The sequence below is a fragment of the Anser cygnoides genome, chromosome 2 (assembly GCF_040182565.1).
Source record: "Anser cygnoides isolate HZ-2024a breed goose chromosome 2, Taihu_goose_T2T_genome, whole genome shotgun sequence".
In the NCBI taxonomy this organism is placed as follows: Eukaryota; Metazoa; Chordata; class Aves; order Anseriformes; family Anatidae; genus Anser; species Anser cygnoides.
The window spans coordinates 98,772,705-98,798,769 of NC_089874.1; the positions used below are offsets into that span (position 1 = coordinate 98,772,705).

General features: G+C 36.2%; 1 protein-coding gene across 3 annotated transcripts in view; it reads right to left on the bottom strand.

Annotated features, from left to right (window-relative positions):
• The window catches only part of LOC106036018 (dynein axonemal heavy chain 5-like), a 151,916-nt gene that overhangs the window by 89,261 nt on the left and 36,590 nt on the right, over positions 1-26,065 (bottom strand). For all 3 annotated transcript variants that reach the window (XR_010829567.1, XM_066992676.1, XM_066992678.1), the window contains exons 29-43: positions 25,946-26,064; positions 23,772-23,908; positions 22,637-22,799; positions 18,984-19,095; positions 18,545-18,673; positions 16,969-17,168; positions 16,704-16,857; positions 14,285-14,551; positions 13,946-14,074; positions 13,306-13,521; positions 11,545-11,691; positions 9,779-9,951; positions 7,152-7,330; positions 3,325-3,512; positions 1,928-2,122 (exon numbers count right to left, since the gene is read on the bottom strand). Coding sequence is in view for 2 of the 3 variants with exons in the window: in XM_066992676.1 (XP_066848777.1) it covers positions 1,928-2,122; positions 3,325-3,512; positions 7,152-7,330; positions 9,779-9,951; positions 11,545-11,691; positions 13,306-13,521; positions 13,946-14,074; positions 14,285-14,551; positions 16,704-16,857; positions 16,969-17,168; positions 18,545-18,673; positions 18,984-19,095; positions 22,637-22,799; positions 23,772-23,908; positions 25,946-26,064 (2,508 nt within the window). In the remaining variant the exon portion in view is untranslated. The remainder of the gene's footprint in view (positions 1-1,927; positions 2,123-3,324; positions 3,513-7,151; positions 7,331-9,778; positions 9,952-11,544; positions 11,692-13,305; positions 13,522-13,945; positions 14,075-14,284; positions 14,552-16,703; positions 16,858-16,968; positions 17,169-18,544; positions 18,674-18,983; positions 19,096-22,636; positions 22,800-23,771; positions 23,909-25,945; position 26,065) is intronic.

Sequence of the window (26,065 nt, forward strand, 5' to 3'; positions counted from 1 at the left end):
GGAGCAATTCTTCTTTATTGAAATGAAAAATGAGTCAGGTGCAGAAGGCTTTTGAGAAAAGCATCTGCCATTGGACTGAAACCCCAAACTCACCAGTGACATAAATCTACAATTATAGAACACAATAAAAATGCAAGTGGCTTTTTTAGGACAGTTGAAAAGACCTTTCCATTGTGGTTGGCACATACTACGCCAAAGGCTGGATTCCATACTTGAAGATGAACCTTACTGAAGAGAATCTGGAAAATAAAGATAGCTGCTAACTAGAAAACATGCTATAACAGGAAGTAAAACAAAGTTGGCTTTAGAAGTAGAAAGGGTAAATATGGAGGATGAGTTACAGTAAGTCTTTGACATGCAAAAAAAATCCTGCAAAGAGGAAGGCAGAAGGAATAGAAAGGAAAAGAAGCAATTTATTTAGTTACAGCATGAGAAATTCTTCAAGTCAACTTCAGGGAAAACATTACGACCATAAAGAAAATCAAACTTTGGAACAGGCTGCCTGGGAAAGCTCAGGCATCTGTCAATGCAAAATGTTAAAGAGAGTCATAAACATTTACAGCAAATTATTTAGCTAAGAATTGATTTTTCCTCCAGGCAGGTATATGGATGACCCCTCATGGCGCTGTCCAGCCTCATTTTCTATGATTCCAGCAGGTGCCAAGTTGTTACCAGTTTACAAACTTAGATGTGAATATTCAGCCAGATACTGCCAAGAATATTATTTGCATATGGCAAAATTAAGACAAAAAGGTTTAATAAATTCCTGTGAAGTTTGGAAGGCAGATTACATGTTTATGATGAAGTCTGGTATCATTTGATAAATGATAGGTCTTAGTGATCTTTTTGGGTTTTTTTCCATGTTAGTCAGCTATCATTGACATTGCAATGAGTCCAGCAGAGAATAAGGACAAGAGACAACGGTCAAAATTAGTAACAGAGGAAATTTCAATGGAAAATAGTGCCTGTGCCTTAGCATAATTTCCAGGAGGATCTGCTCCATGGTCTTGCCAGGCCCAGAAGTGAGACTGACTGGCCTGTAGCTCCCTGGGTCTTCCTTTTTTCCCTTCTTATAAATGGGGGTTATGTTTCCCCTCTTCCAGTCAGTGGGATCTTCACCGGACTGTCACAGCTTCTCAAATACGATGGACAGTGGCTTAGCAACTACATCTGCCAGTTTTCTCAGGACCCATGAATGTACCTCATCAGGTCCCATGGACTTGCGCACATTTAGGCTCCTTAGATAGTCTCGAACCTGATCATCTCCTACAGTGGGTGGTTCATCATTCTTCAAGTCCCTGCCTTTGCCTTCTGGGGCCTGGGTTACGTGGCTAGAGCTCTTGCCAGTGAAGACTGAGGCAAAAAAGTCATTAAGTACCTGCCTTCTCCATATTCCGTGTGAGCAGGTCTCCCATTTCCTTCTGCAGAGGGCCCACAGTTTCCCTAGTCCTCCTTTGATCACTGATGTACCTACAGAGCCTTTCTTGTTGCCCTTGATGTCCCTGGTGAAATTTAATTCTAATAGGTCTGGCAGCACTCAGTAAGACAGTGCCTTCTAGGCACTCTTCAGTTATTTACAATTCTTACACTGACCCTCCAATATATCTAGTCTTCCTAAAGTAAGGAGACTGAAAAACCTGTCCTCTGCAAAGTTCTGTAGAGCTCTGTACACAGTTGCTCATATCTTCACCATTATCTGTACTGTATTTTAAAATTAAGAATTAATTTTAAACTTCCTTTACTGTACAAATTAGTTTGAAAAATAAAAATAACATTATGATTTCAAATTCTGTTGCTGGAACTTGAAACTGAAAACCCTAAAAATGACTAGGTTCCCAAGTGTCAAAATAATTATATATCTTATGAAAGTGTATTCTCTACATTCCCTTCTAGTGACAGCATCTGGTTGAACAAATATTTATTTTACCTGTTTAGATAACTGCTCTTCACAGAGTTTGTAGAGTGTGTAAAATTTTTGACTAAGGATTTGGTTGTCTCGGAAACCAGCACTTGCCAGCTTGACTCGCATAATAATGCCACGGTCAGGCACCATCATAGCAACTGTGCGAAACTGAATCTTCAGATTTTCTGGAAGTTCCTGTCGTCCTGCATAGCCCGGGTTCTGAAAAATGCAAAATGTAAAATAAAATATCACTTAATGACAGCAGGATAGGAAGGCTTATATTTTCTGATAATTATTTGGCAAACACAGGAGCACATGCTAGATTACAGTGGATAACTAAAGAACGTCACAATTATACATCACTACTAAGTTGTCCAAATACTGCAGTTCATGAAGTATGTGGTATCACACGTGGTATTTTGAGATGCCCAAGACACACAGACATTAACAGACAACCACTTACAGTTCTTGTTGGAGCTGTTTTAAAAAAATTAGTTCCTCAGGGTCTTGATAGTGTTCCAGTGCTGAAGGTTATTGCCCCTTGTGAGCATTATCCAGCCCAAAGTCAGTCAAGCACTACAAGCCACTACTGCATTTAATTTAAATTAATCAATCTGACCTTTCACTGAAGATGTCTAAGTCACTCATATGACTACCACATGGATCAGTTGTGACAACAGTAGTCTCTGGCTATGCAGTGATAGCTTCTTAAACTCTTCCAGCTGTTTTTACACTGAATTTTCACTGGCATTGGTACACTACTAGTTAATTTATCCTTTTTTTACAAATTAGAGTGACAACATTAACAGCTTTTCAAAGACAGGAAACCTTACAATAAAGACAAATATTTCAGTTTTGAATTTTACATGTATAGCCTACAGCTAAAGAGGAGGAGATACAAAGATGCTTTTAGAGTACTCTTCCACTTTCCTGCTTCTTTGCCTCCTTCACTGACAGAAACAGTCCACAGACACCAAAGATAAATCTCTGGGAGGTCAATGAACCAGAGTGAAGGTGACTTCCTTCATCCTGTCATACAGAAGGACTGAGGTCAAAAATTCTTCACAGGTGGTAAAATACCGACCAGAACACCTACAGTAGTCCTTCCAATAGTCAACTACTACTGTTTCATTTTGACAGACTTTGGCTAAAAATATGAGATGGTTGGATTTAATCTCAACATGTGAAATACTGAACAAAAAAATAAAATATGTAGTTAATGATGACTGCATATATCAAGTCCTAGGTTCCAGATAAAAATATGGGCAAGAGAAAATATCATTATCATTTGAACAAATTGTTGTTCAAATTCTATTCACTGTGCTCTAACAGAGAGTTCCAGCGATTTGAACAAGGATACTTCTATGGGCAATGAAATGGGAAAGATTGTCCATACTGGTGCTATTTACACACATACATACCATAGTCAGAAATATGCCAAATTCTCTGTCCATGTCAACAACATCACCATCAGTGAAAATGAACTGAGGTTTCTTATTTTTCTTACACTGAAGTACAACGTATATCTGCTGAGCAGCTACTGATAAAACTGGAAGTTCAATGCGGTTAAATTCATCAAAGCAACCCCATGCACCTGACTGGGCTAAACCTAAAAAGACAACAAGGAAAATATTTGATTAAACACTGTGTGTCAGATCAAACAAGAAGAATTTATGTATATATAAATTATATATATAGCATATCATATTCTTTATAACATAACAGGAGAAAAAGAGTATAAACACAGAGTAAAATGAGGAGTAAAAACTCAAAATAAATTAGGACATGCATTAACACTAAGAAAAAGAATTATCCCTTGTAAGAAAGACGTATAAAATTCTTCTCAAAGAATCCTACACTTCTGCAGTAACCATAAGGAGGAAATCATTCAGTAATATTGTATATAGTACCTACCATCAAAAACATGTATATATCATGGAAACTTATCTATGTAGGAAGTGAAATTGTCAAAGATAAGCTCAGGAGACACCTACCTAATGCAAAGCACAGGATCAAATTCAGAAATTGATACATTTGTGGAAGCACCATTGTATCTTTTTATAGCAGTTAATTCATAGGTTAAAAATAGTTGGAGAATAGTATTCTGCTGTTCTAGTGAGAGGAATCTGAATTCACACAACTATCATTTGTAACAGGCCATGATGGAGTTCTAGACAGATATTAGTATCCATAAACATCATGAAACTAATGTCTTCTGGAGTGTCAAACACTCCTTCTGTGTCATGTTTGAAGGATTGAAATGGGAGAGTCAACAGTAGCAACTTTCCTGAAAGGTAATGGGGAAGCTGTGTAATCTCCTTCACTTCCACATCCACTCCACAAGAGACAAAAGCTAGCACGTCTATGCAAGAATTGCAGTCTTCTTTCTCAAAGCCCACAGCTGACTACTATTTCTGTTGCCTGGATCCAGCAAGGTCCTGGATGAGCACCTTAACTGGTGCTACAAACAAATATTCAGAGGTGCTTAATTCATCCCACGGGCCTAGTGGAGCTTAGTTTGGCTTAAGCCATTTGAAGACAACTCCAAATATATAGGTACTATAAAATAAATTGAATGTAACATTGCACAAAACTTTCAGCTGTCTTACTGGGCCTACTGCTCAAATTCATTTTTGATTAAAGTGAACCCCAATACAGAACTTTTATCATGGAGCTGCCCTAGTCTTGCTGCTCCCTTGCAAAAAAAAATTATGTTTTTCAAATGCATTTGGTTCCTTTTGTTACATATACTGCATGGCTATTAGGACACAGACTGGGAAAAAAAAAAAAATAAAAGTGTTTTTGCTACTTTATTTAATAAACAGCAATATCTACTCTTAGGGATATAGCAAGGAAAAGCCCTAAAGCTGAACATTCTTTAACAAAGAGACTCTGTTCCATATCATAATATCTCCTACACTTATTACCTGTGTATCAAATGTATTTTTTGAAATTGCTTTCTCTAAAGGATGATTTCAGTTCTAGCTAAGCAATTTTTCCTTGGGGAAGGAAGAATATCACTTGTTCTGTAATGCCACCTGCTGCATGGCATTGGGAAACCTGACTCTCAGGCAAGGTCAATATCCCCCAGTTTTGTATTAATTCAGTTCTTGCAAAATTATTTCCCTTTGGCAGTGAAGACGGAAAGACAGACAAAAAGAAACAAAGAGAACATACATAAGCGTACCACCACACACACACAAGCAAAGGCACAGCAAGCAAACTGTCAGCTGTGTAACAGCTTAGAGACAATTTAATCTTGTTGTGCACTGTCATATTGTGCATAAGGAAAAGGGAAGGGAAAGGGAAAGGGAAAGGGAAAGGGAAAGGGAAAGGGAAAGGGAAAGGGAAAGGGAAAGGGAAAGGGAAAGGGAAAAGCTGTATGTAATCCTACTTTCTTCTCACTCACAAAAGACACCCAACTAAAAGTTGAAACTTTTGATCTTGACTGAAAAGTATTCCTACACACAGCTAGTTCAGTCTCTAGCTGAGAAATGTTCCTGCATTTGTTTGTTATTATATAAATGAGCAGCTTTACATAGCTCCTGACCTCTAGGGGACTATTTTCTCTTTTGATATGCAATGATCTGGCCTTGGTCAGATACATAGTATTTTCCTCTGGTAAGGACTACAATAATATGTTCAGCACAGAAGTCATCAGCTTCTAGGAAACTTTAGCCCACATCCCAGCGTGACTTAATGGGATACTGTGAAAACTGTTTTCTGCTCCCACTGCTCATCAGAGTACCACAGGAGCCAGCTTCAGCCTCACCCAAGGCAGTGAATGCCTGTATTCACCTAAAAAGATCAAAATAAAACCTTAAGATTAACTAAAAGGCTAACTAATGCTTAAAATGAAGACTGTGATGAAACACTTCATCCCTGTGGCACAGCAGAACTTCTATTGGAAGAGTGGACTCTTTATGGGACCAGCTCAGGACCAGGGAATAGACTTTTACAATGGCTAAGGACAGTCACTAGCTCTACCATCTGCAACTCCCAAATAGCAGCTGTACTACCACAGATTCCTGATATGGAAATGATATGGTTGCTCTAGCAGGGAGCACTTTATCCTCTCTTTCTGTAGGAGTGTCTCCTTGACACTTCTTCTTTCTATGTTCTACTTGTTCCCATTTTCCTCTTTTTAATATATCCATTAAAGAAAATTAACAAGTTAATGAGGCCCAAAAACGTCTGTAAAGGAACAAAAGGATTAGGAAGAAGAACTGTGAAGTCCAGCGAAATTAGTCCTAGCCCTGTTTTTAACACAGCTCTTCTAAATACGTCCTACAAGTCTTCTTGATCAAACTCAGTCATACACAAACCCAGTAAGACCACAAAGGAGACTGGATAGAAAGATGGAAAATTAAATATAAAATCATCTTAATCCAAATGTGGCCTAGCTTTCAGGCTTTCTATCTTCATTAGAAAAGCTTAACTGGATACTCTTAAGCTTTTAAATATAAAGTCAAATACAAAAGTTACTTCTATTAAAATCTTGGCCAGCTTTGCTCGTTTCTTAATTAAAAATAGAAATGATCTCCAGGTTATATTTTTAATGTTCAGGAAGTGTTACAACAGTGAAAATTATTTTTGTGATACCTTGTGTTCAGTTTAAGAGCCCACCACTTACAGAAAATGGTTACATTCTGGGGTCTGCAAGTCCATATAAGCATTGTAGCTATATACAAGAAAACAGACGTAATAGAGTTCGCAGACATTGGATCATCTGACCACTGCTTGCAAAACTGACTTCAGAGCTCTGTTTATCATGAAAACTTAGAGTTTGACCACTGTCTTATTTTCCTGATTTAAAAAAAAATATAGTGAGTTTGAAATAAGACAGTACACCACTTTGCATGTGTTTCCCATATTTGTACAACATCATTGAACTCTGTATTTGTAGTCTTATTTGATATAAAAATGTCAAGGGAGAGCTAAATGCCCTCCCTTATGGCTGGGATAGTGGCATAAATAAAAACAGTAAAAAGGATGAAAAGGAAAAAGGAAACAAGGACAGAGATATGAAACAGCCTCCAAGAATATGAAACAAAAGCAAACAAACAAACAAAAAAATGGAAAGCATGGGGAAAAAAAGAGAGAAAGAGAAACAATCAAACGTCAGGAAAAGTTGATAAGCATGCATCTGGAAATGTGAGAAAACAGGGAAGAAAATATCCCTAAATAAATAACTAATGAAGAACCAAAAACTGATGACTGTAAAATGAAAAAACAGATTATTTCTTACCTTTATAGATACGGCCCAATCCTCTGTAGTCCATTTGGTCTGAACAATTGAAAACAACAACATACTTTCCCAAGCATTTTCCCATGTCTTTAGTTGTCTCTGTTTTCCCTGTCCCTGCAGGCCCTGCAGGTGCACCACCCATACTCATGCCCAGGGCCTGTGCCAGAGTGATGTAACACCTGGAGACAGAACAAGCGGCTTTTTACTAGGACAGACAATGATCAGACAAGGGGAGTGGTTTTAAGCTGAAAGAGGGGAGATTTAGATGAGATGTTAGGACCAAATTCTTCACTCCGAGGGTGGTGAGGCCCTGGCACAGGCTGCCCAGAGAAGCTGTGGATGCCCCATCCCTGGAGGTGCTCAAGGCCAGGCTGGATGGGGCTTTGGGCAGCCTGGTCTGGTGGGAGGTGTCCCTGCACATGGCAGGGGGTTGGAACTGGGTGGGCTTTAAGGTCCCTTCCAACCCAAGCTGTTCTATGATGCTGTGATTAATCCTCTTCTTCTATTAATTACTTTGAGGTCCCTTTTGTAACCACAGCATTTGTATTCTGTAGAGCTGGGGGAGGGGGGCAGAAATACTTGTTTTTCCTTGTGGTAAGTACTGGGTTGACATCCCCAAGGTTAAGTCACAGCCTCCCCAGATGGCATGGAGACTACTGAAGGTGGAAAGAAGGCTACTGTTCTAACCTACAATGCTCCAAAATCCCAGCAAGCCCATGTCCAACAATTTTAACCCTGTTAAACCTCAATAGCTTTATGATATGTCTGGGGAGAGAAAACGGGCACTGAAAAAGAAACAAATGACAACATCTTGTATAACTTCCTATAAAGTAATACAGTGCTCATTCTAACACTGGCAGTAATAATGCTTTATTACCTTATTACACCGTAATCAGTAACAGGCTCTCAGTTAACACTGAAAAAATACAGTTCCTAACAGTTCTGTTGCTGAAACTGAGTTAAGGACAAAATCCATACATGGCAAAAGTCCTAAGAAAGAAAACAGCACTTGCATTTCTTTTTATTTTAACTGCCATGACATGGTCTGTGTCTGACATGATGCTTAGAAACATTCGATTTCAGTCCCACCATCTTAATGTAGTGTATTTCTTATGTGCTTCAGGAATCTTTCTGACCACAAGGTCATTAGCCAAACAGCACTCAGCTCCAAGGTGATTAACGGAAAGCACAAATACTATTATTTGAAAATTGTCAGAGGCTCATACAAGTCCATATGGCAGCATTAAAGTATTAAAAAGGAAAAGCCTATAATGGGAATAAATTCTGTTCTCACACACTACTACTTAGGTACATAGGTTTCCCATGCCAACACTAAAAAATATCCCTGCTTCAAAAACTCTTTCAGTACATGACAGTAGAGAGCCACCAATCTCTGCAGCTCCGCTTGAATCTTATAGGTTTGGCCAAGAACAGATACCTGTGGGGTTTATTTTGCTATTGTTACAGCTTAAGCTCATGCCAAAGACTCACTTTCTTCAAAAATGCCATCCTGTGCTAGTTTTCAATCTATGTGACGTTGCACCTTGAACTAATCCCTAGCCAATCAGGCTGCATTTTAATTCTGTGAACAAATTTTGAATGACTACATTTTCTTGATACTGTCTCTCTTGGTGGGCAAAAATGTTGTCTCCGTAGTCGTGCTGCCATACCCACTAATCAAGTGCATGTTTACTGCTGCAAACAGATCTCTATCTAGCATAGGAATAATAAGGTACATTACATAGAATTTGGCAGATGTGTGTTATATATTAAAAGCTAGGTATCCAAGCACAGGGCTTTGGCTCTCTAAATAGCTCACTGGGCAAAATTTTGGTTCAGAAATTGGCAAAAGTCTGAAATTTCATTAGTAAATAAAATCTTGTGATACAGAGAGTGCAAAGATAATTCCAGCATTAATTCAACAGCCTGCAGCCATTCTTCACACAACAAACAACTGAACATGCACAGAATTTTGACACTCCTACTCACACTTAACAAATTTTGGCATCATGAATACAGCTGCCCCTTGCCTAGGTGAAGAACTACACAATACTTCAGGAAAATATGAATATAATGGAGTTTGTACTGTGCTGTATAACTCTCCAGCAATAAAAGGTTCTTAAATTTTGTGTTCAAAACTTTTTGTTTGTTTGTTTTTGTTTTTTCTGTTTGCAGTCCACAGACCTTGCTTTAAACCGTACTTGTACTAGTTATTCAAGGCAATGTCCTGAGTTACTGTCCTCTAGGGTGATTTCAAATGAATTATTTGCCATAACCCCAAATTCAAATGCAACTATTAGCTTACTGAAAGCAGCAACATACTGTTCTGTAGATCCACTTTGCTTAGCGGGTGCAGTGTATGACATTCAGCTATGGTCACCTTGAGCACAAGTAAACTTTCAATACCTACCACAGCACACACAGCCCAAACAAACATTCAGAGAAAAGTCAGGGTCCCTCCATGGGGTGCCTGTTTTCTCTAAATCAACATATAAGCACTGGCCTCTGCTGTTCGGCATCAATATTGCAGCACTATACTGCAAACCAAAGAATTCTGACTCTCATGGAAGTTAAAGGAAATAAGTCTTCGCTTCAAGTACTATATACTGCCATCTTTTTATAGTTACCTGTCAGTTAAAGGAGTTATAACAAGTCTATCTGTACACCCTAAATATTCATTGCAGTAGGTGAACTCTACATCAGTGATTTGGATAACACATTTATCCAAGTCTTCGAGAAAATAAAATCGAGACTGTTTTTGCCATTCAAAATCAGATGGAGATTTAATGTTCATACGGACCTACAATAGAAGAGAAATATTAATACAGAAAGAGTATAAAAAATTCACCTTAAATTTAGTTCTCTCTACACAAGAAAAGTCTGCTATGCATAAATTCAAGAGATCAAAGAATGAGCAGAAAATTAGTCAGGATTCAAGACATCCAGTATTCTTTTCAAACCTCGTTGTATGACTTAGTCTGATCCTTTTTAATCTTTTTGATCACTCTGATTTTCCTCTGAATTGTGTACAGAAATTGTGGATTTTGTTGTAGAAAGACATTGAAGAACAAGGATGGTAAGCTTCGTAAAAAGCTAAGCAAAAATATTGGTTACACTGCATGATGCCACTACTCATGGAAATATTAAATGTTAGACAAAGATGGAATGCGTTCTACACGTCTATGTACTTCTTTAGTTGGGATGTATTCTTCTATATGAAGTTGCCACATGTTTAGAACTGTAGTAGATTAATAGATCTTGGTTCATTATATTTGACACATGATCTCAAAACCATTGTTTTCTTACAAAATACTTGGTTGTTGGCATTGTAGATATACTTCAAGGGAAAGGAGAGATTATGGTTTCCCAACCACTTCCCCATACTTTCTCTTAATCACAAAAAAAAAATAAAAAAAAAATTAGCAGGGAATAGAATGTTTTAACAGAATGGGATAATATTAGATGAATCAATTAAGGATCCTTGCCTTGGACTTCTCCCTGATTTTTTATTTTACATATAGACCCTTTAAAATTAGCCCATTTTCTGTGATTCAATTTCATTATAATATGACATTACATTAATTCATAATGAAATGTCCAATTAAGAAACTAATTATGAAAATCAAAAATTATGGGCACAGGATAAAACCACTTGCTTAACTTAGAACCTGGCAGTTTTCTTTCCAACTTTTAGTATTTCTTTATGATTTTCTTTCTTTACACATGCATTTATCTTCCTAAAGTACACACACAAATTAAACAGTGTTGTATTGAATTACTAACCTTTACATACTGCAAGCTTTTTGAAAGTTATTTTACTCCCATTTTTATAATTGTAGTTTCATATATTGAAAAAGCTTATCTAAAGGAAATTTGATGCAACCCAATTATAAAAATAAAACAAAACATTTTAATATCCATTCTGGGTATTGTTGCTATCCATTTCAAACATGTGAAACCTCACTGCTTTAATCTTTAAATAACTATTACCTTAAATCAACACAGAGGCCAGACTGGAAAACGTACAATTGATAGCAATACTAAAGGGACATATTTTTCTTTTTTACGTTTCATTTAAATAATTTATTAAATTTTCAATTTGTGAGAATATCTTAATTCTAAAAATTTAAGCTTTTTTCCCACAACAAATTTTTGCATATCAACAACCATTTTAAAAACTGAAAAGCAGTAAGTCTGAATCCATGAACTTATCTATAATTCACCCTTATCTCTGCATGACATCTATATGAAATGAAACTGAATAGAACAGATATGCTATATCACAGCACTAATATCAGAGTTACTCAAAGAGAATACATTGTAAGATTTGTTTATAAATTATATGCACAAAAGCTTCCATAAAGAAAGTCCCTTAAAGGTTTCAAAAACTTACCAAATCATCAAAGATATCCTTCTGGTGTACATGAATAGTGATTAAAGTTTCATATTTTGTGCGCTCCATTCTTGTCAGATTGTGTGTTGTCATATCAATCAAATCATTTAAAAGCTCCAAAAACTTCTGATTTGTTGTGTGCATTACCTTTTCCATATAGCAAGAACAGTCATATTAATATAAAAATAATTTGTTTTTCCAGTGTTTAGAAAAAAAATCTGCAAACATCCATGCCCTTGAAATCTATGATTTGCTTTGTATTTATTAGGTTTAGGATCCTAAATTTGGATATGCAGGGTGCCTTCTGTACACACATTCCTAGCCCAACAAAGTACAATATCATTATATATCTGGGTGAACAGGTCACATGAGATTTTATTCCAAGATTAGTGTTCCCTCTACTATATATTACAACTTCAGATGATTGCATCCCTGTATTTTTTCAGAACCGTAAGCCTTTGGTTTTGGATATTAAACATCAGCCTGGCCAGTATATACTCTGCAGGAAGGGCAGAGGAACCTAGAGATCTATCTCATTCTCTAACCATAGAAGAAGAAAAATATACTGTAACCTTAAATGCCAATGCTGAAATAATAATTTCTTATGTGGTACCAGACTCTGTTACAAAATTCCACAAAATACAAAATGACCATGCAATACTGATTTAGGTAAGCTGTGTCAGCCTCTGTCAGTGATTTTCCTGGTACACAATAAATCATAAAGCGCAGAGGTGTCAGAAAGGGCAGTTCATATTCATTCCTGTTCCAAGTATGTGAGAGAACAATCACACAAGCTTTCTGTGAATATATGCAAACCCTAAAACTCCCCTTGTTTGCTCAGAAAAAAACTGCTAAAAACAGTCTAAAAGTAACGGAGCAGTATAGAATCACCCTACCCATCAAAAATACATGGAGTTTGTCCAAAAAACTTCTAGGCAGTGTGAAAGAATCTGAGTCTAGTTAGTATTAAAAACTGGTCTGCACCCTTTTTAAACTTTGTACGATACAGAAAAGGAGACACTAAATGGTCTTCTTCACAGTCTAGAGTCTTTGTTTTAATTGACTCTGAAAGCACAACAAAGTACCTTTCTCCTCCATTTTCCTTTATGATAGTATGGTGTTACTATTTCTTAGTCTCATTTCACTGTATATTCCTGATTAATAGTAATTTGTAACTCTTTAGTTCATATCCTCTCCTTCCTATTTCAGAGTCAGTGTTATTACATTAGTAACACCTTGCTGTTAACAAGATCATCTTTAAGTGTTTGAGATGAAACCAGCATCTCTTCAAATAGCTTCTATTCTTTCCCTTCCCTAAAAAAAAAAAAAAAAAAAAAAAAAAAAAAAAAGCTCACCAACTGCAGATTCTAAGACACTCTGTTACAGTAAAACAAAGCCCATAAAGTACAAATATTTCTCCAAATATGGGGATCTCTTATTTCTTTCCAAATCTGATTTTGGGAAAGTAATAGGATGAGATTCACTGTATTCCCAAACTGACAAATTAGCCCTTCTCAAGATTAATGTGCTGTCAAAACAACAGAGAAAATCACAGGATTAGAAACAATTTTAAAGCATATGCTGGGGGATTTGTGACCTCTTAACACTTTTAATTATTTTGTTTTCCTGTTAGTTAATTTCTTATTCTGGTTACTTAAGTTGTATTTTTTGCTTTTTCCTACAAATTACTTTATTTTTTCACAATATATACTGATCCAAACAATATTTTTAATTAATCCCCAGAGATTCATTAAATACTACCTTTTTGTCTGTTTTGGTACTGTTCAGTGCATTCTCTGCATCTCTGGTCCAGATCATTTGAATTCCCAGAAGTCCTATTTGTGCAGGAAACATTGCCTGAAAATCATACAGTTTAAATCCTGAGTCGCTAATGGCTACTGATGCCTCTCTAATGATAGTGTGGATTGTCTTCCTAATCCCATTCAGCAGCTGACCTAACCAGAATTCCACATTGCCCTGAAATAAACAAGAAAATACTTTTAAAGAATTAGTTTATGAATAATTCACAAGGAGAAACAGCCCTGTGTGACTTCTTTTTTCCAGTCCTTCAAACTCCCACTCCCCTCTTTGCTATTCTCTTCGCTTTTTTATGTTATTCTCTAATCTAAAAGATTCCTGTCCTCCTGCTCCACTGCATTTCTGTGTGCCCTTATAGTGATGGATTTAGCACTTCATATCAGCACTGATGGAAAAAACCGCTAAAGTAATTGTTACAGAATGACACAAGAGTCCTGTCCTTTCTGGCCTTGATTATGCTGTTCACATTGGAAGGTTTTCATTCGGCTAGTCAAATTGTAACATGATGCAACACTGTTGGTCACTACAACATAAATCTACTTTAAATCAAGTCATGAAAAAGTGTAATTTATACTGCTGTTACCTGAGCTATAACTGGTTCAATAATATTGACCTGTTCTCCTTCTTGAGATTCAAATAACAAAATCTGGTCGTAGTTTTTTTCATTAAATCCAACTCGGTTAACATTGTCAAACAAACTTAATAAATGTGCCTACAATAGAATCAGAAAAAAAAAAAGTAAAAAAAAAGTTGCATAAACTGATATGATATGGCATTCTTACTCTACCTTTAAATTATGTATTAGACCCTTCTGTAGGTTTTCCACAAGTGAAAAAAAATAATTCAACTAAATAACAAAATCCTCCATGGTACTCACTTACTAATATTGACTGTATGAACATTATTGCTTTATTACTTATACCTGAATAGTATGGGAATCAGATGCTTGACCAAGGATTTCCAGAAGAGCAGGGTCAGATACAAAAAAAAATCTTGGAAATATTAACCGTTTTTTTTCTAAATACCCAGTCAAGGATTTCTGACAGATTTCCAATTGTTCCAGCAAATGTGGCAATAGCTGTGACAAAGTCTCATCTCCAACACAGCACTGTACGATGTTTGACGTTTCATGGGCTCTCTGCATAATTTTCTGCCATGATTTGTCAATGTTCTGAAATCTTCTGGCTTCCTGGAGTATGTGAAAAATACATTAGTTCTTCCTCACGTTTGTCAATTTCTAAAAATCAAAGAATTCCATCAGGCAAGGTAACAGTTTAATATTTCCTCTGCAGCTCAAGTCTTTTTTTCTTTTTTTTTTTTTTTTTAATATATGAATATTTATAGGTATGCTTACAATAATCAGTGTTTATATGATGACAGTTCAAATTGCAAGAGAAGGAGTCCACCAGGATAGCTCTGGAAATGTCTTTTTCTTTATGCTGAGCACCAAAAAATTCTCCATGTAAAAGGATTCCAACGCACCTTGCAACAGAAAACTCAAACAGCAACCTTCTCACAAATGAATCTTCCTAATTGCAGCACACAACATAGTGTAATGCAGTAAGGGCTGCTCCACACAGGTTATGAGGAGTAACTTAGTAGTAATACTTTACAAACAAGAACTGTATAAACAGCCTGCGACTGCTGCACTAATGAGGTGTTGTAGGTGATGGGAGACAAATTCTCAACTACTGAGAGCTGGAAAGTAAATATTTTTCTACTCCAGATATAGTGACTTTAAAAGTCTTCTCCTACAACAGATGAAATGTTAATAAGGTCATAAATAATCAGAGACCTAAAAGCATGGAGCACCCAAAACAGGTCTCCCCCACAGTTTTTCCTCTCCTTCAAGCCAAACAAGCCCAGCTTGTTGAATCTTTTCTTGTGTATCATGGATAGCTCCTCATTCTTATCTCTCTCAAATTTGTCTGTGTGTTTCTTTAGCCAAAAATGGGTAAAATATTCTTGCTATCAGTTATTTCTGTTCATGCATTTCACTTTTCTGTCTGTATGTTACAGAGCAACAATCAAAAACTAATTTTCTGATAGTATTATGAGTGTGTCAAAAGCCTATCAAGATATATAGCAACTACTTTTATTCCTCTATCCACAAAGCTTGCTGTTCACACTAAAAATAAGCTAGATTTTTTTGATATGTTTTGCTCCTAATAAAACCATACCAACTGTTATTAATCTCCTTGTTAACTTTCAGATGCTTACAGACCACTTGTTTTTTGTTGCAGTATTCATGCAGGAATTGCAATTAAGCCCGCCAAATCTATGATTAATTTTCCACCAAGCTTCTCCTCTTCCTACTTCTCCTCCTTCTTTAAAGGCAGTAATCACATTTGTTTTTTTCCAGAATAGTGGTTCATGTATCATGCTTGTAAGAAGTAGTTTCAGCAGTAAGCTAATACATCACTTGTTCTGTGGTATTTGTTCATCTGCAGAAACTGCCTATTGATTCTCTGATAAACATTAAAATATAAACACAGCTCATGAACTAAAACAAAAAAATCGTATTACCTTACATAACAGTTAAGAAAGCTTTACTTAGGTTACAAAAATTAATGTTACTTTCAGAAATTGTAAGCCTTTACTTATAAAAAGTGTGGCCTGAAATAAATTTGTATTTAATAATTTCCAGATCATCTCGGTTTTGTTAAGATATAGAACTGGTTGATCCTTCATGGAGGGTGCTAAACTGTGGTGTGTTGAAATGATATGAAAGCCTCTCATTAGGAGAGGCAACAGAGAAGATGACTTGTTTTAGTATTTCTCTCTTGCAGGAAGTCAGAGCATTTCTTAAATCTTTCGCAGCTGCCTTCATGGAAGGCCAAAACTGCCTTTTGAAGAGACTGCAATAGTTCACACAGGTTAAAATACATATAGCTGCCCAAGCCTCACAGCATCTCTTTGTGGGACTTAGTTATACTGAGTCCTAGGAAGTACAGAACATACAGAAAGTTGCATTATTATTTAACTTACAGCCTACTAATATGCACATAGGGAGAAAGGAACATTTACATATATGGAAGACATGATAAACCAGTTTTGTACCAATAAGTAGTACTGAACCCTGTGCTATCATATGATTCACTAATAATGCAAGCTGACAAGGACAGTTGAGCCTGAATTATAAACAATCCTGTTCCTTTAGGTTTCACTAAGTTCAATGGAGTTCAACCAGACAGACCTCAGTTTGGCAAAACTTCTTCTGAAGTGCCTGTGCATAACCCACAAACCTTTATTATTATATGCCTTTTTAAGTAAACTCTGTAATGTGGCTAATCTCTTGTTATAACATACTGCCATTGACATATTATCATAATTCAGCATACCTGAGGTAGTTGTTTTGCAATGTCTCCAGCAATAAACACAGCTTCAAGGTAAATCCAGAGGTTTTGTACAGCAATCCAGTTTTCAATTATTTCCGCAGTGTTGGCCAACTTCTGGACCCACTGTTGTATAGCGGACTTAAAAGGTGCATTATACCTGTATAAACAACAATTAAAGGGAAAAAACAAGCAAACCCCTTAGATAATAATTGATTACTTTTGGTTTTGAATAGATTTACACAATACGTGCATATATTAACTTTTGTACCTGTTGCTCATGAGTGACCCCAATATCATCAGGCTGTCTTCCACCAAGGCTATTTTCTCTAATATATCTGATCCTTTCAGAAGGAGTTCTCCTCGTGCTTTGAATTGGCCAAAACTGAAAGTATGAGTACTCCATTCACTGATGACATGCTTCAATTTTGCTTCAATATCCTTTTCTTTAACAGCGCTGATGCATATATCCTATGTAAAATTAAACTAGTAATTGATGTTCCTCTAAGGCTAGCATAATGCACACTCCTAAAGGCAATTAAAATTCATTAGCTAGATCCAGATTTCAGTGTGAGCTCTAGCTAATGGAAATATACATCAAAACATCTCAAAATTATTATGTTATACCACTAGATTTTATTACAGAATTATTTGTAAATGAAATAGTTTATGGGCACTCAGTCACCTTACACTTTTGAAAATTCACCAACTCAGTAAATCTGCAGGCAGAACGTACCTCTCTGCGCGTATTAAAATTTGAAGTCCAATATATCCACTGAGGGGGGTTAGGGAAAATTTGCATTACCAGTCAAAACTAGGAAACAGTCTAAGAACAGACTGTGTGGAGGCAATGTGACTGTCTGCTACCTCTTGAAGACCATGAGGGCAGGAATATCATAAAATTGGCTATTGCATCAGAAAGAAAAAGAGCAGCTACTCAGATGGGACTACCCCAAGTTCATGTTCAGGAGTATACTAGATGCCATCACAGGCTTAAAATCTTCCTCTGAATGTAAGGCTATCACTCTGAACCTCTTAAAAGGCTTAAATTCTTGCCTGGAAACTGGATACAGCTGAGATTTGATTTTTCATGTTTCTGTCTTAGAAGCGTATGTCCTTTGTGGAACTAGATAAATCAGCTCACTACCATGGAGAGACCACAGGTTTAGCAAACAGATTCACAATGAAACTGAAGTTTGAAACAGCTGGGTCTTTCCTTCTTTATTTTTAGTTATCGTTTATGCTTGCAAAAGGTAACAATAGCATAAAGCCGTACTTGATAGATAACTATTGTCCCCAAAATGGAGGGGGCAATATCTCTGTAGTATGTGCATGTTCCATAAGCTTTCTCATTCCTATGTGCTTGTGTGAAGAGTCAGTCTTAAATATAAAATAACCCTACTCTCCTTTAATACTTTTTAAGGATTTAATTAATAAAATGTCTCACTTCTACAACATTCCAAGGATTTCAAGCATTTAACAGGATCAGATTTATGATGACTATTTTTTTTCTCTGATGAAATATTTAAAAAGAAGAAAAAAAATATATATGTAGACAGACCCTAAAACAGAAGTATGACAGAATTGCACTACTCTTAAAACAACAAAATTCCTTCTAGGGAGGGATTAGTGTAACACCAGTTATTCATTTAGCCGTTCTCCAGGATAAAAGGAAACAAACTGATCATCACTGCTGATATCAGCTAAAAAACTCCGTTCTTCAAAAGAATTCTCCAACAAAAGTCAAATTTGTTTAGGTTACAAAGCTGACTAGAAACAGGATTCCAAAAGTACAGAGTTCCAGATCACAAGATAATCATTAAAAACAAAGAGAAGAGAATATATACCTCAATATCTTCTTTATATTTCAATAAAGAGGCATCCATTATGTTTTTCAAAGAGAAATTTTCAGAGTCAACATCAAAGTGATGTCCAGTTACTTGTGCAATTCTTTCCCAGTGTCGTGACATCATTGCCTAGAAAAGTCCATAGGAATTAGGAAAGGTTTTTAAAATCTAATATTTTTAAGATGAGAATGATCAGATACTTTTTCGATATATCTGTTAAACAAATAAAGGAGTCTGGATTTCTCCTCTACTGAAAGCATTACTAGTTCTCCTAGTCACACCATGGAGTTTTTTGTTTTACTTTTCTTAAACTAATGGTAACTAGATTTTTGCCACAAATAAAGCTGTTTTAATCTGTAAAAATAATCGTGGAAAGCCTCCTGTAGTCATAAAAGTTTTTCAAGTGAATTTTATCTCCAAATTATTATGCCAAGCATACTTTGTTTGCCATCATTTCAAGCAATGGACAGCTTTCTGCAAAGTCATCAATTTTCTTTTTTAGGTCTTGAAATGCTTGCCGTTCCTTCAGTGCTTTAGGTAACTTACGGATTCTATAAAATAAACATAAAAGAAGAAATAATTGATTTTTCATAACCACAATACAATATTTAATAATAGAATATATTTTCATTTTTCAACCAGTGGACCCATAAAGAAAAATCCAGTTACAAGTTCACAACATAAAATATAGCCGATTATTTCTGACTGCAGGCATGGAACACTGCTAAAGACAGTAAAAACCACACTTGAACAGTTTGGTTTCCATTTCAGTTTACATTAAAAAGGTTAATTTTATGCGCAAACCTATATCTGAACTTAAGCCTTTGCAGTATCATTGCCTTATGAAAAATTTGAAAATACACCCAATTTTGTAAAGGGAAAAAAAGGATTAAACAATGTATTTTTTCAAGCAAAATAAAGTACATCCTAAAACAAAATTGATCTGTCTGCAAACAGAAAAATACTTATTTCAATCAAATAAGTCCTATTTTATATCTAGTTTGTATGAAAGATGTTTAAAGAAAAGTCTTCCTTAATGCACAATTTCAATGTGAAAAATAAATGAAAATTAAAAATACCTAGTACTATGAATTGTCACAGCTCCATTTACTTCTAACAAGTTAGGTCAACTTACATCTGCCAAAGGTATGGACTAAAGGCTGACAGCATTTTTCTTACAGATCAATGGCAGAAAGGAGAAAGCGCACAAAACCAATCCATAGTGAAAAATCCTTTCAAAGAAATTTTTCATTTTTCACAGCTCAAAATCAGACAGATCTGTCACACAACACAGGAGCATGTGTGAATTCTTCACTGTGTGCTGGCGTGAGGTAGATGGGAGATATCCTTGCCCATGGCAGCACAGTTGGAATTAGGTGATCTTCCCTAGGTCCCTTCCAACCCAAACCATTCTATGAGTCTATGAACATATGCATACTGCCACAGCACTGCAATGATCTCTGTAGTCTTTCATCTTGAATACAAGAACAGACGATATCAAATATGCTAGAGAAAAGCATTGTAGAATATAAAAATATATTCTTCCATGTGTGTATAAGGCTTTAAGAACCAGTTTCTAGCTACTTCTATGCTGAGGCACAACAACAAACATTCTTACAAATGCTGCCTTAGGCTCGCAATTGGAAATGGATCTCTTCACCTGGTAATGAAAACTGATCGTTTTTAAATACAAATAACATTTTTCTTTATTTTGATCTCAGCGATAACTTCTAACAAGTTTCATGCCTTATGTTCTACATTAAAAAATACTTCATTGTCAAGTTTAAATTTCCTTCTTAGACTTACTGGACATTCTCTTAATAAAATAAGTAGTATTTTAAAGGGAAAAAGTAACATTATTATAAAAGGGAAATTTCCCTCTAGCTGTTACTGTAAACTTCTATAATGTTCCTTTCCACATGCCTTTTTTAAAAAAAATAAGCATTCATCCTTTTAATCTCTTTTCAAATGGAATTAATTGCACCAACAGTGATTTTTAAGAATCTTCTTTTCATGATTCTGTTTTCTATTATACTACTATTTTTTAAAAGGGGTAGCAAAAAAGAACATTACACTAAAGAACTATGTGTATCTTTAGAATTATGTCAAAATACTACCAGCATTTCCAGTATTCCTGCCCATTTCTTAACACAATATACCATCTTAGTTATTTCTGTGGGTATTCCCTGTACACTGTTTAAAATTCTCCAGAATTAAAGAGAATAGCTTGATGCAATAATGCTAGCAAGTCTGAAGTCTGCCAAAAGAAGAATAGTACTGGGTTAGACTTATATTATAAAAAATGTTTACTGCCTATTGGTGGTCTCCCTGCTCCAAATCACTTGAGGGATAATAAAAAGGAACGTGAAGTAAATAGGAACACATAATGTTCAAAGCTGTTATCATGCAGTGGCTTCCTTTTGAGTTCCACTAAAAGACAACATAAGAATACTTATCCCACCCTGTGAAACATAATTATACGTAGAAATAATGATGATGTGGATTACAGAATTCTACTGAAATGATATCCAGACTTATTGAACAGCTGATATATTTTAAATACATTCATTTTTACCATTAATCTAAAAATATAATATTTTTTTTTAAACTAATGACTAAAAACTAATTCATTCACTCAGTTTTTCTAAGAAAGGAAGAAAATCTCTACCACACCCCTTCAGTGTCTACAGAAATGGCCCTTGATAAAATGGTGACATGCTCAAAATACCATATGACTAAAAAGCCTGAGCACAAGTAACCTTTCCAACACTTTTCAAAGACATGGAATGAGAGAGAGGAAAAAAAAAATTTGATCTCAAACTCTTGAAAGACATGCCGAATACACTGCAGTCTCTCTCAGGTCACACTGGTGAATCCAAAATCAAAAGCTGATAGAACTATGTGTGAAGCAAAGAGGCTGGCTTTTCCAGAAGAATGGCTCTGCAGAAGAGAAGGCTCTTTATATTGAGTATGAAATTGTCTTGACAAAACTCACTGAGAAAGTCATAAGTGCCACTGCATAAAGAAGTGAAGAAAATGTTTATATAAAAGAAGATAGAAAACATTTCATCTGTTTTTCATTAGAAAAAAACATGATGTGTTTTCCCTCCAGATGATAGGATAAAAATACCACGTATTTGTTTTCAAACTTTTGCATGTAATTTGTTTCTGACATAGAGTTTGTAAACCCATTAAGAGCAAAAGAGAGACTGGAATAGATAACTACTCTCAAGGAACGAATGGATGCACAGAATACTTAAGGTCTGAACATCAACTCTCCACTTTTGACTGTAACAATATTCATTTTTTTCTAGCAACTCTGTACATCCTCCAGTGCCAGAAATCAGAATTCAAAGAAAGCTGTCTGAGAGACAGGAGAAAAAAACAAAAAAAAACGTGTTGGTTCATGAGCCCCTGCCTCTGAAGGAACAGAGAAATTACAAGCTGGACAATGGAAGTCTTACAGACCCAGCCATAGCTGTTCAAAATTGAAGGTGTGTCCTTACCAACACAGAAGAAAAATTCCTTTGATTTTGGCAAAGAATGATTTCACCTAACAGCTATCCTGTACATAATGTGGAAAATACATTCTTCCTCTCAAACCTCAGAAATAACCTCTCGGAATTCAGTGTGAGTACCTACCCTTGCTGAACTAATTTAATTCCATACAAATGCACAGAAGCAGACAGTAACATCAAAATTCTGCCTGACAACCCAGACTAACAATTAATTAGCTGTAAACTAACTCACTGAAAAGACTATACATCAGCTATGAAGGTTATTCCTGCTTACAATCACCTTGCCTCAGGTTTACGTACCTTCAGTTAATTTTATTCATTAAATAACCTACAACTTACAATGTTACTATACCCTGCAAAGCCTACAGTGACTCACAGGTTGGTCTAAGCAAGATCATGTGCCAACTGCATATTGGACCAGTCTGAAACTAGTGCAACTGTGCTGAGCACTCAAGCGAGCCTGAGTTTGAAATAAATCAAGATATTTTTGCCCCTCAGGGTAATTTTCACAACATAATTAACACAGAAAAGTGAGAAATAAAAACTGCACACACTTCAATAAATAACAACCTACTTGTTTTGAAAATCCAGAAGTTCGTTGTTGATTTTTTCAATATTTAAATCATTCCAAAGCATTTCATTGTATCCATTGATATTATCAATAACTGAATTATAAAGACTGTAAAGTTTCTGAAGCAATGAAAGCTCACGTTTAATTTTGTGCAGTTCAGGATACTCTGTTTCAAATTTTAAAAAGAGAAATTTGTGAATGTTAATTAGGTACAACTGCATCCATGAACATAAAAATCCATGTATTTCTAAAATTTACATTTAATAAATGCATCAAATCATCTTTGCAGTCTTCTAGTGTTTAATACGACAAACTTTTGTAATTACATTATGTAAGGACACCAGATTTTAATGCACAGCAATTATTTAGATTGCTGTTTTTTAATAAATATTCTTCTACAATGGCAAATGTAATCTTACATGGGAGGTGCTTCACCTATCTCTATGAAGGAGATAATGTTGAAAAAGTTGTTGAAATGTCAAGAAATATACTGTGATTTTATACAAGGACTAAAATACCCCCCATATTAATTTGTGCTATTTACTTCAGAAGCAGAGGCTGTGGGGTGGACGGGAACAGTTGCTTTTGAAATAGAAATATAACATATGTTATGCAATAAAATTACTTAAAATAGACCTCCTTAACTGAAATGTTTTCTTCAGTTTTTCTCTTTGGGATTTATTAGTTAAATATATCGTGATTATTGCTTATGTCTTCAGAGAAGAAAATACTGAATTTAGTATGTACCTAAAAGTGCTTGTCATACTTTCTGCTGTAACTGTAATTCACATGGTGGTCTCCAAACTTGAAACGTGTCTGATTAGGAGTCATAAAGATATTATAGATTTTTCTGTTCTCTGAAAAAAAGCTCTGTTTTCTGAACAGAAAAAGTCAGAGAGCTGAGCAGTTGGATCCTTCCTGAGATGCATGGAGCAGTGCATTTTTTTTTCACTTGATGTTTATGTATATGCAGACTGACAGCCACTTTTTCACACAATTCATAGGAAACACAATTACAATTTACTGCAAGGAATTTTTCTGCAATGAATCCAACACTAAATGCATTTAGCAGGGCCCACCAAAAAAATTATCTATATAATAGCCTAGGACCAGGTGTCCACATTCCCTAAGAAAGTACCTGTGATAGGAAGACCAAATAATTCTTCCCCCCCAGAGAGAGAGATATACTTCCTCCACAGTTCATCAAATTTAGCTTGAAAAATCTGTAGTCTGTCACTTGCTTCATGGGGAGGAACATTCTCCGCACTGGGGCCCCTGAAAATTCGAAAAAAAAAAAAAAAAAAAAATCAGTGCAAGTATCAACCATACAGGTTTCACAAAGAAGCACAACAGCATACAGGCCTGACTTACTGAGCAGTATTTAACATTTCTTTTTTCTTTTTTTTTTTTCTAGAAATCTTCATAATAGATATTAGAAAGAGAAAATACATGTCCCAACACTACATATTGAGTATCCCTTGACAGCAAGCTCAACAGATTTTCTAATAATACAATTAATCTGTTACCAATACATATGACAAACAGCTAAAAAGATCTACAAATGCTTTGTTTTGTTGTTTTCCGTTTCTTTTTGTTTCTTCTTCAAAACACATTCATACTCTTAAAAAGGGAAATACTGTAGGTGTATATTTCAGGGGTGAAAACTGTGGTAGCTGGTACTAGAACCATAATTAAACAATCAGAAAAAATAAAAGAATTTGCCCTAATGAATCCATCTCATCTGGAGGACTGAGTGTAATACCCAGCACTCATGTCTGGGATGACTTCTTGTCTGCATCACAACAATATTTGGGGATGAGAACTGCAAGGATATCATCTTCTGCTGTGCCATGGTTAATTCTATAAAGAAATACAGGTACATGGGCATCAGAGAGCAGTGAGGGCTGGCTACTTAGCACGGAAAACTGAACCAAGAGCTTAAAGCAGTTACACGGTTGATCAGTGGGGATCGGTGTTCCAGCACACCTAAGGAATGAGAGCAGGGCAGGCCACAGGGAAGACAGTCAGGTTTAAGTGAGTCCAGATCTTCAAACAAGTCCACAATAATTATGCAGGACCAAGGTCAAGCAGGGAAGGTGTGTCAGTGAATCAGCGTCAGGAACAGGTCTAATCAAGGCAACCAGGATGAGGCGCAGCCCAGTGGCTACCAAGCAAGCTCAGAGTGGGAGCGGGCTGAGAAGCAAGTCTGTGTGTTGGGATCTAGGTTCAACTCAGCAGGGTCCATGTCCAGGCACAGGCATAGGTGTGACACAGCTGGAGCTCTAGGTCAGAAGGGAGGGCCAAGCAGTGAAGCCTCAGCTTAAAAGCAGATTGCACAGAAAGAGGTTTCAGCCCTTGCTGAGGCCTCCTGGCAAAGCTGTCTGTGAGTGCTCTGTTCTAGACCACCAAAGGAAGAGTGGAGCCCTCAGATGTACTAGCTTTAAGCTGGCCCTGACCCAGGCAGCTGAACCTCCAGGAGGGGGATGCTCTAAGGTCCGTACAATTGGTAGCAGCCACAAGGGGTTTCCATGAAGTTCTCTGGACAACTCAGAGAGCAGAACTGCAGTCTGTACTATGCATGCATCTGTACAGAGCAACTCAGCGCTCTATTGGGTTCCTTTTAGGGGCAAATTTACCATGTGTCTATAGCTTCAGTTTTCAGGTGTGCACACAAATGCACTGCCAGTATGGCTTCAAGCAGTGCACATCCAGGATCAGCAGCTGACATTAACTTCCTTGCCAGAACACACACACTGTGCATTTATTGTCCTATAACCACAACAGATCACAGCAAAACAAATTCCTGTCTTCCCTCCTTTGCACTACACCACTTGCATTGGAGGTGTCCAATGAAGCATGCATACTCCACAATTTAAATTTAAAAGCCAAAGTAAACATACTTGTAAAGAGAACTCAATGAACTTGGAAACATCCAGAACTGGAATCTCCACTCACTTCCAAGGTACCACCTACATGCTTAAATATCTGCTTACGTACTTTGTTGAGTTTAGAACCCGCAAAAGACTTTAAATTTGGATGTGGACTGAGGATTTGTTTTGTTTTGTTTTTCCCCAACCTATTAACACTTCTGGAATTTCACCAGCTCCAGCACTGAAATTGTGGTATTCAATCTATAACCGTAACAGTATCTGCCCAACTTACATTATTCTGAAATTAGGCTTTTTTTTTTTTTAATCATCTGTCATATGTATACTGAGGCTGTTTTGTGTTTATTTTCTGAAGCTCTTTAGATGCACCATTTTTGAACAATCCCTAATGAAGCATAATTGTACTGCATAACAGTTCACCTACTTTTCATCATAGTCTTTGTAAAATTCTGCAGTATCAATCTGGAATTTCTGAACACCGTTCAGTAAATCTGTTTTCATGCTTGGCTGTACCTTCAGCAGCAAGTCCTCAACCTGCAATGCC